Source organism: Ipomoea triloba, chromosome 6 (assembly GCF_003576645.1).
Source record: "Ipomoea triloba cultivar NCNSP0323 chromosome 6, ASM357664v1".
Classification (NCBI taxonomy): domain Eukaryota; kingdom Viridiplantae; phylum Streptophyta; class Magnoliopsida; order Solanales; family Convolvulaceae; genus Ipomoea; species Ipomoea triloba.
In genome coordinates this window covers 12,949,126-12,964,584 of record NC_044921.1, presented here as the reverse complement: position 1 = coordinate 12,964,584, position 15,459 = coordinate 12,949,126, and the positions used below count along the sequence as shown (strand labels likewise).

General features: G+C 35.3%; 1 protein-coding gene and 1 non-coding gene across 2 annotated transcripts; both read left to right on the top strand.

Moving 5' to 3' along the window:
• The first annotated feature begins 3,332 nt into the window (after nucleotides 1–3,332).
• On the top strand, nucleotides 3,333–4,412 carry LOC116023494. Its single transcript, XM_031264496.1, has one exon. The coding sequence runs from the start codon at nucleotides 3,333–3,335 to the stop codon at nucleotides 4,410–4,412; it is 1,080 nt and encodes a 359-aa protein (XP_031120356.1).
• A 1,832-nt stretch (nucleotides 4,413–6,244) lies between these two features.
• On the top strand, nucleotides 6,245–6,316 carry TRNAG-UCC. The gene has a single exon. It is a non-coding gene; the product is annotated as a tRNA-Gly (tRNA).
• The last annotated feature ends 9,143 nt before the right edge of the window (nucleotides 6,317–15,459 follow it).

Sequence of the window (15,459 nt, the reverse complement as noted above, 5' to 3'; positions counted from 1 at the left end):
ATATTTTGAAATTATATTACAATTTTAGATTTTAGATTACATAACAAATAACATTATGAAATCGTGATATTGGTTTTTTTATTTTTTATTTTTTATTTTTTTTGCAGTTCGTGTTCACCCCTTACAATGAAGTTATGGCCATTTTGCCCGGATATTGCAAGGCAGGAGCACGCATATGGACGACAGAAGTACCGCTCATCTTTTTTATTTATTTATTTATTTATTTATTTATTTATTGTTGAGCATTACTTTCCCGACTGGTTCTGTAGACAATTTAGTGGATTTCAAGACGTCCCTCAACAAGTGGAATATCATAAGGACTTGCACGATACCGACGGACGGTTAGGCAAAAAAATTGTTGATTGGGGTGAAAAACACGTTGATTATTTGGCTGAATGGGTTAATAGGGAACAACATGTCATTGAAATGCAACAACCTTGGGGTGAATTAACCGTGAGTGCTGGTTACATTTCATGGTACTACCGGATTGGGCGTCGCCAAATTGGTAATCCTGCCCACGTAGACCATGAGGGTTATCAAGAGCAGTCCAGCGCTTTTAATGAATTTGTAAGTATTATTTTTTAAAAAAAGTCATACCTTTATGGTTATTATGTTAATAATGCATGTGTAATATATTTTGGTGTCATAGGTCCTTGAGGTGCACCGCTTGAGTCGTAGAGGGAGACACTCCCTTGATAATCCTGAAGAAAACAACGACATAGCCCTTGAAGAAGTTACCCAAAGGATGGAGCAGCTTGTGGCGGGGACCCCGTTTGCATATTTGCATCACATCGAGGATGAGATTCTTAACACTAACCCTAACCCAGATGAAGCGTATCGAGGTCGCCGTAGGGATTTACGGCGAGAAAGGGAGCACAGAAGGGGGCGTGCTGGACAACTAGGTGGCAGGAGAATGCGTGCAATTCACCCAGTTGTGCAAGCAGAGGCAAATGTAGGGGCACGTGAGGCTTTTTCAGAAGAGGATGATCAGGATGACGATAGGAGAGACAACCTGATGCCCGTTATGATGGGGGATGATGATGGCTCGTACAATGTTAGTAGTTCACATGGTGGCCACAGTAGTAGAAATTTGTATAGCAGCGAAGGTGCTACTAGCAGTCAACTTCCTACATCATATTCCAAGTATGGAGAGTACTCACCTTACCCTCAGTTTGGGCATGTTCAATTCGCTCCATCATCATTCCAGTATCCCAATTATGCGACCCCGGCGAGTGCAGTGTACAATCCAACACAACAAGGGTCGTCTTATCAATATGCCCAACCTCACATCCCAAATTTTGAAGCTCGTCCTTCATACAACGGCATGCCTTCTGACCATCCAATACAGGAATTCCGACGGGGAGAGTCCTCCGCGCAAGGTGAAGTGCCAACCATGGAAGACTTTTTGTCTCAGCCGGTTCAACAAGTGCAACGAAAATCAACGAGAATGCGCTATCCAACGACTTGTGGAACTGGTACACGGCATGGACATCACCACTAATCACCCCGATGTTAAATGAAATAATATTTTTTAAAATTAAATAGTAAATTGTGATTGATGCGGGATAACACGAGTTTTGTATAAGATAATTATTAATAATATTATTTGACAAGCTTTCAAAAAAATAATATTATTTGACAACAACATTCTTATTATTAGTTAGTTATTTTGTTTGCAAAATAAAGAAAAGAGTGAGATATCGAGATATAAGCAGTGTTGTTGAATTTTTTTTTTAAATATAACACGGTTCCTAGGGAGCCGTGTTTTATTTATTTATTTTAGTCAGGCATAACACGGCTCCCTAGGAGCCGTGTTTAACTTTTTTTATTTTTTTGTTTCTTTTCAGACGAATCTCTGCAAATCCATATCAACATTACCTCTATTTATAGCGTGAATCAATAGTCATTTCCTCATTCCTTCAGCAATCCACAGCAATGAATCAATAGTCATTTTTTCTTTTCAGAGATTCCTAACCGAAATAGAATCTCTGAAAAGTTTTGGTTTTATATATTAGTCATTTCGCGTGTTCAGATGAAATTAAATATAGTGATGCATTAGTCACTTCACAAACGAATCTAAATAGGTATGCATTAGTCATTTCGCGTGTTCTATTAAAAAAACACTAATGCATTAGTCATTTCGTGTATTTTCACATCTGTAGGAGCTAGTAGTGAGATTCCTGACGGGTTATTATGCATTAGCCATTTCACAGTCGAATCTAAATAGGTATGCATTGGTCATTTCGTGTGTTCTATTAAAAAAAACACTGATGCATTAGTCATTTTGCGTATTTTCACATCTGTAGGAGCTAGTAGTGAGATTCCTGACGGGTTATAAATTACCCAAAATGCAAAACGCAACACACTCAAAATTTGCTATCTCACAAGTTAACCAAATACAAATTCAAACTCCATTACAGTTTTCTCCACTTCAACATCCAACATGGCTGGTCAACACAATAATACATGTCAACTATTTGTATTCTTTGGTGGTCAAATTTCTCAATTATCTATGCCACCACAACTATCATACTCAATTCCTGCACATACGGTTATTCCACTTCATGTGCATATTAAATATGATTTTGTCATTGTTTTGATACGACATGCAATGGGTGTCACTCCTGACACCAACATAGAGATTATTGGAAGATTGGTATTCGCAACTTCAATGGGTAAGACACATACTCCTTACCATATTCATACACCAGAAAAGTGGCAATATTTTGTTCAGCAAACTTCTGCAGTGGATGATCTACACGTTTATGTTAGGCCAATAATGAATGCAACATACGAACCGTACGTTGATTTCAGTAATTTTGGTCCAAACATTGAACAACAACAAATTCACTACGGAGAACCATCTGTTGCTGCGACATCATTGCCAACAGCAATACCATCAACATCGCAACCCGTACATATGAGAGTACGGATTCAGAACAAGAACCGATACTGTCACAGGCCTCTGATAGTTCAGATGGGGAAAATACTAATGGTCAATTCTCCATGGATTTCGAATCATTTGAAGAAACACACGACACTTTGGAAAATGATCGAAGTCGACGCCAAGGAGTTCCTGATTCTGAAATTCCTTACTATCACGCTCCGGTATCATTTACTACCGGTTATTTAGAACAGGACAATGAAGAAGTGATCTCTTACGACCCGTCAACAAATGAGCTCAGTATCGGGATGGTTTTCACTTCTTTCCAACAACTCAAAACTGCACTTCAGATGTACAGTATCGCGCAAAGAAGGAAATTTCGTTCTGCTTACAAAAAACCGAAGTCGTGGCGTGTTGTGTGCCGCAATTCTAATAATACACAACAACCATGTCCTTGGACACTGTCTGCAAAAAATTGAGGGGGGTGACAGACGAATGGATTATTACGAAGTTCAGAGAGCCCCACACATGCAGAAATGATTTCGACCAGGGTGGGTCGGAGAAAATGTGCACAAGTGCACTAATAGCCGATTTGATTTATCAAAAAGTCGGTGCCGACCCAGAATACAAAATAAAACACATCCAAGTTGATGTGAAACAGCACTACAGGTTGGACATTACGTACAAAAAAGGATGGTATGCACGTCAAAAGTGCGTTGAGAGCATCTATGAGAAGTTTGACCAATCGTACACTAAGCTCCCGAAATTCTTGAACTTGTTGAAGATAGCTAATCCAGGTACGATTGTTGATATAAAATTCAATCCATCCGAAGCGGGTTCGGTGTATGGGCATTTCTTATATGCGTTCTGGGCTTTCAAGCCTGCAATTGAAGGTTTTCGGTTTTGCATACTTGTTATTGCCGTTGATGGTACACACGTGTACGGCAAATACAAAGGTCATCTCTTATTAGCGGTCGGCATGAACGCTAATAAGGAAATTTATCCACTGGCGTACTCAATTGTAGATTCTGAAAACGGAGCCAGTTGGACGTGCTTTCTCAAACGGCTAGCAAGACATGTCTTTTACGATCTTCCTTCAATTTGCATCATTTCGGATAGACATGCCGGGATAGATGTTGCATATAATAAGTTACCTGAATTACAAAGCAGTCGAGTCAAGCGCCGTTTTTACCTAAGACACATTCGAAGTAATGTGATGACCAGGTTCAAAAATAGCAGACTGAAGGGCTTAGTATGGGAAGCAGGTACTGCCGTTACTAAAAACAAATTCTATTCGTCAATGCAAAGCATACAACAATACTGGCCAGAAGCCCACAATTATTTGTCTGCAATCGAGCCTGAAGCGTGGACATTATCTCACGATGGTGGTCACCGGTATGGCATAATGACAACTAATTCATCTGAATCATTTAATAATTCTCTAAAGGGTTGTCGAATGCTACCGGTCACGGCAATAACAAGGCTTACTTTCCACAAGTTAAGCACAATGTTTGCCAACGGACAGTGAGACATACATCGGGGCAAAGGATGGAAGCTGTTGGGTTGCACTGGCCAACAAATATTTGCAATGAGTTGCAGTAATGTCTAAATGGGTTTGCAATATTGATTTGATGGACCTGAGTTAATATTTTAATTTGGTTTTAAGCTGTCATTTTAAATATCTTAATTAGAGTTTTTAGTGATATTTTTTACACTTTAATTTTATTTGTACAAAAAGAAATGGGTGAATCGCCCATTAGAAATTATTGTGTGGACTATAGTCCACATAGTGCTGTGTGGACCATAACAAAAACTACATTTTTTTAATATACTAAATGTACATTATTTGTGTACTGAATGTACATTATATAATGTACATTCAGTACACAAATAATGTACATCCCTTAAATACAATATACATTTTTAATATACTAAAAGTACATTATTTTTATATTGAATGTACATAATTATTTGATATTATGGTCCACACAGCTATATGAACCATGGTCCACACAATAATGATTGGTCTCCCATGACATTATCTCACGGATCCTTATCTATTAGACGGGTCGGACCAAGATGGAAATGTAATACTTATGTTGGAAAATGTAATACTAATCAGGAAAAAAATGTTTGTTACTTATAATAAAATTAAAAAGTATAATACTTTTGAGGAAAAAAATATAATATTTTAAAATAAAAATAAAAAATTTAGTGATTGAATAGTTATTTATGAGAAAAAGTATAATATAATATGAAAGTGGGACCCATTTTTTAAAGTGATAGATATTTGCAGGGATATAGAACAAATAGTAGAGAATTTGCAAATTTGGTGATGGGGAAGTGAGACCTATTTTAGAAAGTGAGAGAAATTTGTTGAGTTAAGGATAGCCTTAGATCATCCCCATTATAAGGTTTCTCACGATTTTTGAGAAAAATTTTGCCAACATAAAAAAGAGATGAAGAGAGAGAAGATAAAATGCCTCTTGCAAATATGAGGTTTTTACAGAAATGTGGGATCCACTTTTTAGTAATGCATCCGCCTCTCTCTTGTGTGTTGGTCACAACTACGCCTGCATGCACTGCACGCCTGCTAGGCGCGTTGTGCAATGTTTTTTTTTTAAAGTCAACTTTTGTTGTTTCTTTTTTTCTTTTTTATCTTTCTTCATATCTTCTCTTTTTTAATCACACTTAATTACAAAAACTCCTCAAAAGCCACAACAAAAGCCCCACTATTGAGTATGCCCTAAGAACATCTATATCAGTTGGGATTTTTCCCTTTTTTTTGGTGGGCCCCAACATCCACCTCATCATCCAATATCTCACTCAATCACAAAAATCCTTCTCCACATTAGTTTGAATTTTTTTTTCCAATTTTTTGTGGACCCACCATTTTCTATCCTATATTTTAATTATTTGTTTATTTATTTGAAATATAAATTTATAATTATGAAAATTAATTAAAATAAACATACCTACATTTTATTAAAATAATAATTATAAACATTTAAATTAATTTTCGTCATTACTCTATTTATTTTAAATTTACTGCAATTAAATCATTCAGAATTTATTTCAAAAATATATATTACATAATTGAAATTTGTGAAAAATTAAAATATAAATAATAAAACAATAAAAAATAAACAAATTAAATGTAAAAAAAAAAAAATGGTTGTGTCGTTCATGCAAAAATGGTTGGGAATGGAGATTCCGAAATTCGATCATCAGATTCGCAGACGCAGCAAGAAATCTGTGCTTTGCAGCAAACCTTTCACATCTTTTATCAAACACTTGGTAGACATAGTAAGCAATCTATACTTTGTATCTATCAAACACTGTTAGGAAGGAACAGCGATGGCGTTTGTAGTCCAACGGTTAGGATAATTGCCTTCCAAGCAATAGGCCCGGGTTCGACTCCCGACAAATGCAGGCATTAGTGTGATTTTTGTGATATCCTGTATTGGATCATTTTATTATGCATTCTGCTGCTTTTATTGGGCCAAAATCAGAACTGAAATACCCATTCTTTCCTTATGGATCTCACACCTCGAGAAGCATTGAAATAATATAATGGTGGTAGTCTTTAGGAGATTGTTGAATAAGTAGAGTGCTGAATATCCATGGTTGGAGACATATCTCTTTTTTGTTTGCATGTGTTATATACTAGGGATTCACAATTCAGAATCTTGATGATCCAGGATGTTTTGAAAGTGTTATAATTTGTTTGATTTTATCTTCATTTCCGGGATCATTTAGCACTCTGTATGATCATATATATATATATATATTCATAAGTTTACTTAATAAATGTGTCTTGTGATTTTGTCTTGTGATGCTAAAACTTTTAAGTGATTTGTCATTGAAATAGTTTGTCCGTGAAGTGTTTTCTGTTTTTTGCCTTTTAACTTTTGTGCCATTTTTACATTTTTACTTATAGTAATTTGGTTATCATTTTTTTTATTAGATTATTGACTTTGAATTTCATATCAGTTGTAGTGTTTCTGACGAAAGTTTTGGCCAAACACATGATATCATTTGTGTGCGGGTTTCAAGTGATTTTTTTTTGGCAAAAAATTATGCTAGAAGGATTACAAGTGATATGAAATTCAAATAGGAGGGACTAATAGTACAAATATGAAAGTCTATGGTCGGAAGATAGTTATGTAGCCAGGTGTGTATGAGCAAGTATGAAAAGAAATACTCCTTCTAACAATATTGAGGTCGGTAGATGAAGTGGATTCTCTTTGGCACTTGTTCGGTCAGGAAATTCGATCGGGATGTAAGGTCAATATGGTTGAATATAGTCAGTTTAAACTGGTTTCGCTCGATCGAATCTGTATTTTTTCTAATAGAGTTGATAATCAAGAATTATAGGTGAAAATATCAATCAAATTGAAGGACTAAAAAAAAAAAACAATTACGGAGTATTTGTCTATGCTAAATGATAAAGCTTGCGAAGGTTGACACTTGACAATGGACTTGAGGAGGCTTGTATATGACATCAGTTTTTTATTTATTTATTTATTTTTTAATTTAGTGGTGAGTACAATATAATTAAATTATTTACAAATAGTTTCAATTGTCCCTAGTAAAATTTTAATTCGTGATTTTTTTTAATCATAGCATCTCCTTGGCGGATTCAATTGAGGCAATGTAGGGTCGGAGGTAGGTAGCTATCAAATTTGTTTAGCAAAGTACTAAACAGAATAAGAGAATTGGTGAATGGGAACATGTTAATTAGAGGATAGATTTCTATTTAAGCATCTAACATTTTGGCAAATTCGTTAAGGATGAGATTGAATAATGCACAATTGCATATCGTAAAAGAATTGTTTTGAACCATATAGTATGGATGAGATGACATGGTCTCTTCTAAGTTAATCATAAGTATCAAATTTGACACTTGATAATGTAATTATTTTAAAATTCACTAGAGAATTCTTTATCACCTTGTAAAATTTTACGTGACACAAACATGATTAATTTTGATGTCCTAATTGAAAAAACTTGTGGCCTGTCATTTTATTTTTTATTTTATTTTTTTGGATAAAGGCTAAATCTGATGTCAAAAAGAAAGAGACATCAACACCACAAAGGAACAGTTTATTACATAATTTAAGATATTATAAACCACTTTTTAAGAATTTATTTCATTTAATTTGATACTTATTTTGAATATTATTGTGAATTGGACTAAATTATTATTTTAAAAAACCCATTTTTATATCTTTTTTTTTTAAATGTTTCTTTAACTTTTTCTTTATAGTCACTTATAATCGTGATTTTTGTCTTTAACTAATAGATGAATAGAGATTAAATTGTGAGTTAATCCCACATTATAGTTAAATATAATTATACTGACCTTTAATCTGACTAAATATATGATTGGCTTTAAAAATTTACGTAATTAAATAATTTTTTTTGTAAATAAGTAAATATATTACAAGCATAGAAAAACTTGTGGAAATTTAAACTCAACTTGGGTGACAAAAAAATTCACAGTTATTATATGAGAGATTGTACATTAGGTAAACTCAACTCATCCAAGAGTATAGTGATAAAAATTGAATTTTGTTGTAATGTATGTTGTTGTGCCCGTTGGCCTGTTAGCTCCTAACCGGTGAATGATAATAGAGATACAAAGTGTATAGAAACAATAAGAACCAGGAAAAAGGGGAGTCATCTTTCTCATTAGATCAACCACTTTACAAACAAGATACAAGCATATATATAATATACAACTATAACGGAAATCATAAGTGGGGACATAAATATGTCCGTTACATAATAATGTTCACTAATGAATATATTTATAGCACTCCCCCTTGAACATTATTTGTTCACAATCTTGCTTCTTCAAAAACTTGCTACGAAAACCCTGTGGGAAAAACCTAGACAATAAAAGAGTACATGGTACATGAATGGTATATTCAAATACTTTCATGCCTCGTTAAAAACTTCACTAGAAAAACCACGTGGGAAAAACCTAGTTGAAGAAAAGAGTACATGAAAACCACGTGGGAAAAACCTAGTTGAAGAAAAGAGTACATGATATTTATAAGGGAAAAACCTAGTTGAAGAAAAGAGTACATGATATTTATAAACTAAAAACCTAGTTGAAGAAAAGAGTACATGATATTTATAAACTCATGTATAGTCCTAGGAAAAGAGTACATGATATTTATAAACTCATGTATAGTCCTAGTTGCCTAGTACATGATATTTATAAACTCATGTATAGTCCTAGTTGCCTCATTAAAAACCTTACACTAAGAAAACCCAATGGGAAAAAACTTAGTTAAGGAAAATAGTACAACCATAACTTTCTGCGTTTAATCTTCAAGATTTGGTGGTCTTCTGGACCAATAATTTATGTGTATGTTGTTGCTCCCCCCGAGGACAACAACCTTCCTGATTGCCTCGTTAAAAACCTTAACTTAAGAAAACCATGTGGGAAAAACTTAGTTAAGGAAAAAAGAGTACAATCATAAGCCTTCAGGGCATAATCTTCAGGATTTCGGGGTTCGTCTAATTAAGTATTTAATTGCAACTTTCTCCCCGTTTATTATATCATACTCATGCCTCGTTAAAAACCACACTAGAAAAACCCAGTGGGAAAAATCTAGTGAGGAAAAGAGTACATAGTATATAGGTTGCAAAAGAGTAAGTAAATGTAGTCCGCATCTCCCCCTGAAGATAACAATCTTCAATTTCTACATTGCTTTAAAGTAGAATAACTGTTTCAGAAGGAGCGTAGAGGAGATCATATGGCAATCTTCAAGATTGTCACTATAAGTTAACATTTTATACAATGATCTCGTAACTCTTCTGGAGCCTATGTAAGTTGAATATACCCAATATTCTTTAACCATACTTACTTAAAAACACACTTTTATTGACTTTGTCAGTGGAGGTAGAACACACATAACTAACTTGGAATGGAGATCAAAGGCAGTCATTACCAAGTGATTGATGAGAAAAACACACATTGGTTTTATCGCATAAATTTTAAATTGGAATGTCAATCAAAATATTATCATAGAACTTCTAGTTCTTCCGAAGTGTTCCAATAATAATGAAGTAATGGACTTCAAGTCTTAGAATGTCCTCAGTATCATTTTTGAGTCTAAACGGTTCCTTATCTTCTTCAAGAGATATAACCGTTAGTGTGATGAATCAATATAAATGCGTTAAAGACATCTTCCAAAAAAATAGACTGATTGATGTATATAACTTTCAAGGGAATACTCGATCTGCAGGTCGAGATAATACTTGGTTTTCCAAGCCCTTTAATTTCTAAAATTCGTTTTTAGAGCTAATACCATTAAGCTCTTTACGATTCAATAAGTACTACAGTATATTTTGATTTTTACATTTTTCTACTTCAGGAGGAAATTACTCAGTTAATTGCTTTACTATTAAGTAAAGCCTTTGTATTTCAACAACAAACATGTTGTGATTATAAATCCATCAAGGGTCAAATGTAGTAATACTATGCTCATTTACAATTCAATAAAGAACACTTATGGTACATATTATCCCTTCTAAATAAGGGTAATAACTCTATTCGTAATCCTTTAACGAATTCATAATGACACATAATTCCTTCTTCAAAAGGAAAATTACACAGTCAATTATGATCTGTACTAAGGTCATATAAAGACCATACCGTCCAATGACCTTTTTGTCATATGGTCACGACGTTTATTAGCTGCATATCTAAGTTTGTACTGCCAATTATCTAGTTTGTATAGCGGAACTTAATGCCATCGTACATGGGAGATTTGATTAAAATTAATCAAGGGTTTCTGCGTTAACCCATATGCTACAAACATTCGCTATTGTATCACCTTATTGTTTTCATTTCTCTTTCGTACAAACATCCATTTGTAACCAACAGGGTTATTATTCAATGGTGTATGCATTGTCAAGAGAATCTGTTTTAGCGAGTCGAGCACTGCCTTAATTGCTCCTTTAAATATTAAATAATGAGGATGCTTCTGGCATCTCACCTGGATCCAGTTTATTTAAATGAGCAATTATATAGGCGTGTGTTGTCGAGAGTTTTAAAATTTTCTCCCAAAATCATGACAATTTTTAATCAGATCGTTGACATTTCCCAGTATTAAGATCTGATTGTTCCGTATCCCTAGTATTATGTTTGTTTGGTGCACCTTACTAGGGTTTTTGTCTTCTGGACAGATTCCTTTTAAGGCAAAAGTGACAATGTTTCTTTGCTAGCATTATGTTTCATATCTCTTAAATCGATAGATCTCCTACACTTCTGGTGTCAAGGAGTATTGAGATAAATATATTTGGTCCAATTTGGGGATTATCTATGGGACCTTGTTACTCTTTTCTGATCAACATGATCAGTGTATATATACGTTATTGGTATATATATTTGGCAGATTATTTGCTAATATTGCAAATAGATTATCTTCTAAACTTCTAGTTCAGTTTTACTAGTACGTGGATTATAATGAAGATCGTTCCATTTCATGGGATTTCTCGGCATTTAAATTTGGGTATATCTCCCCCTAATGCCGTGAAACTGATCTTCAGTATGCAGTGAGCGTATCTATTGATTCCTTATCATGGGCTCTATGTAAATAGACGGAATGTTATAGCCCATAAAGATACGCAAATGGTGGTGATATAGCAATTGGACTGCACACTAAGAATAGAAACGCAAATGGGAAATGTTTTACACGTACTAGGTTTATGGGGGATGTATATGCAGTGAGCTAGATTTGAAAAAAATCAGGTATGATTTTCCCAAAATCATCAATACCTGTTTGGGTATATCTTAGCAAACCAAATGATAATCATAAGTATGGTATGATTCCGAAAAAAAATGTCAAAATAGCTTTAATAAAAAAAAATTAAAGCAAATAATTGTAATGGCATGATGTGGATAATTTGGTTTGACTCAAATGTATACAACATCGAGAGAATACCGTTGAAAATATTCCTCTACTTATTACCAGAATGATCTTACTGATGATCATTCATATCGGGATGAACCATCACCATTGAGGGATAGTGATCTTCATAGATCATGCACTCGTTCAAAATATTTGCAACAGAATTACTGTTGTAATTTATCGAGGAAGAACCTATCACTTCTAGGATAGGTATAGATGAGAAGGTATTTTCATGCATTATTATTTGACATAATAACACTTTAAACTAGTAGAGTAAAAGTGAGGCTCGACCGAAGCTCACAAAAGGAACCTTAGCAATAATGGTAAAAGAACTGTAGAGGTTTGTATATAAAGAGTATACCAAAGGGAACATCACTAAAACGATGTCGAATGAAAAGGTAGGTTTATCAATGTTACCAACAAGAGCATTTTCTTCAAGCAAGTTACTTGGTTGGATTCAACATTGTGATGTTCTGTTATGTTTCAACAAAATGCGTCGGGGTGTGGCACGCGGGAGCAGTTGCTTTTACACCCACATTCGAAGCATTCTTGCTGTTGGGCCAGAGTTATGTATGAATCTAGTTATCCTCGATAAGTTGGATCATTGTGCTTTTATGCTGGTTTTGGGAGTGTATTATTGCCACCGCGACCTATTAGTCATATCGTGACCTTTTCCATGTCCCCTTTTGACGGTACTTGACAGGGCAACATTATGTGTGCTTCAGGCACTAGTGCATGGTCAGCTGAACATGCATTATGAAATTGCAGCTTTATTGCTAGCAATGAGGGGAATTAAAAGAAGACAAGGTCTTAAAAAAATTGTGATAGAAACATCCTTCTTGCACAACGTATGTTTGTGACATGAAAAAACACTTCAGTCAATTGTGCTTTAGAAAGGACCAGTTGATATTTGCAAAAAAAAAAACTATCCTTCAGGGATATTTATAACGTATCCAGGTCCTTTTCAGGAAGGTATTCATTTTAGGTCATGGTCCAAAAAGGTAACAATGAAAAAATTAGGGCATTGAGCTTTCAAGGCCTCATTACTTGTGGACATCTAAGCAATTGCTCCCGTTAAAACCAGGCTTTGATGAATTCATACTTGGTGATAGCAGCCAAGATCTAGATTTTTGTTAAAAAAATCTATATATACAAAGGTTATCTAAAATCAAGGCTCTAGTTAGACCCAAATTTAAATTAAATGGGTCCGAATTTTAAGCATCCCTAATGCTTAAAAAACTTAAAATTATTTCAAATGGACCAAGGTCTGGCCGAGAAAAACCGAGCTTAATCAAAACCTAGCAGCCTAAACGCAGCCAACAGCGGAGAGTGAGAGAGAACGACGCGAAGAGGAAGGGGTCGACGGCCCGAAACCATCACTACCATCGACCGGAGCCAACACCACCGCACATCTCCGTCACTCAACACCGCCATCCTTCCGCCGGAGTTTCACGCCGCGACCCTCTGCCGGAGAGCCGCGCCTCCGCCTTCTACGGGAACGATCGCGAACCGACATCTACAGGATGATGCCGCCGTTGCCGTCGCCGTCGCCGTCGCCATATGTAACCGGCAGAGAGATGATGTCACCGCGGCTGGGGCCGATCGCTGGACAGGTGCCGCCGATTGTAGGGAAAAAGATAGTCGTTCTCGCTCTCCAAGCAACGTCGCCACCATCGCTGAAAAAGGCAGATCGAGAAAATAGTTGTGACCGGAAGAAAAGAAAGAAAACAGGTTTTGATTTTGATGTTAATTCGAGACAAATCGTAGATCCCCGAAGTCGTCGTCGATAGGAAGCGCTGATCGCAACAGCGTCCTCCGATGCTGTCGCCGCCGCGATCTGCTGCCTCCGACAATCCAGTCTCCGGCGAAACCAGATTCCAGAGTATTGTTTGCTCGAGCAGGTAAATTTTTTTTGTTAAAGATTTCGAAAAACATGTGATATATTCCACACAAAATTGCAAAAATGTCATGTATATACGCACATACAAACTAAAAAAAATATGTGCAATTACTCTATTTGCAATACCAAAATGTTTTCTTGTCTTGTTATGATCGTCTCTGCCGATGATGATATTTCTATTCGAGAAAAGAAATTGAAGCAAAGGAAAATTGCAGCAAACAATATTTGCATATACACAAAAGACATATAAATTGTATAGTGCAAGCAATTTCATATTAAGACATATGAAAACATACGAATTGCATATAACATATAGCAATTATGGAAATAAAATATGCATATTCGAATAAAATTAGAATTTGTACCGTTCACCGTAATTGAGTGTGCTGATAACGTGTTGTAATGTATGTTGTTGTGCCCGTTGGCATGTTATCTCCTAACCGGTGAATGATAATAGAGATACAAAGTGTATAGAAACAATAAGAACCAAGAAAAAGGGGAGTCATCTTTCTCATTAGATCAACCACTTTACAAACAAGATACAAGCATATATATAATATACAACTATAACGGAAATCATAAGTGGGGACATAAATATGTCCGTTACATAATAATGTTCACTAATGAATATATTTATAAAAAATTTGTAATTATTCAAATATAAAAAATAGATCTCACCTACTAGATCACCTCTTTCAAAAAATATTATTAATTAGTGAAATACGGAATATGATTACCGTACGTCATCCATAAATGATATGGAGTACTGATAGTGGTGTGTACAAGCCCGCATGGGCAGCTCATTTAGTCACAATGATGAAGTTTGAGAAGAAAGACCAGAAATCAAGTTGATTAACAAACATCCTCTTAGATGCTCTGTAGAGCCGGGGGTGAAGGGTCATTGAAGCTGGGAATTCAACCTTTTTGGAAAAATAGTGGTGTATACAAGCTAATAAGAGCATCCACATTATGCCTTCCTCAATAGTGGAGATTTTAGTGTGGTTTTGAGAAAATTTTGTAGGTGTGATTAGGAAAGAGAAAATGAGAGTGGAAGAAAAAAAAAAAACAAAATACAAAACTGCAATATATATATGTGTGTGTGCGCGCGCGCCTGGGCGCGAGAACTACGCCTGACTCACATGAGGCGCAGTTCACTTCCCACAGTGGGGCCGAGACTTGCCTACCAAAACTCCCAAATTTGCAGGAGAAAAATATCCCAAAAAATCACCCCTTCACATTTGTAAAAAAACTCATCCTCACATTTTACTGTTCCAAAATTTTCACAAAATCCCCTTAATGAGGATGGCCTTAGTGGATGTTTCACAGTTTTTGAGGAAACAATTGCTTACATGGAGGAGAGAGAGGGAGGAAGAGAAGATCCAAGGTGCTCCTACAAATTGAAGTTTTTTGTGGGCCCCATTATGAGAGAGTGTAAAGTTGTGCGCGTTTTGCGCACAACCGATGCCCAGACTACACGCGCCGGCTGGCAAAAAAAAATATTAGATTTTTTTCCTCTTTTTTCTCTTCTCTTTCCTAGTTAACACCTCAAAAACCGATCCAAAATCCTCACTATTGAGGATGCTCTTATGAGAAGAAATATGGTACTTTTGATGAAAAATCTAATACTTTTAAATCAAAACATAATATCAGGTGTTGAATAGTTACTTATGAGGAAAATTCTAATACTTATGAGGATAAATGCAATATTTATGAAAAATTTAATCTATCTTACGGATAAGTATTCG

Bases quoted from the DNA above. Each gene is read 5' to 3' on its own strand.
- LOC116023494 (XM_031264496.1), top strand. From the start codon at position 3,333: ATGTCCTTGGACACTGTCTGCAAAAAATTGAGGGGGGTGACAGACGAA.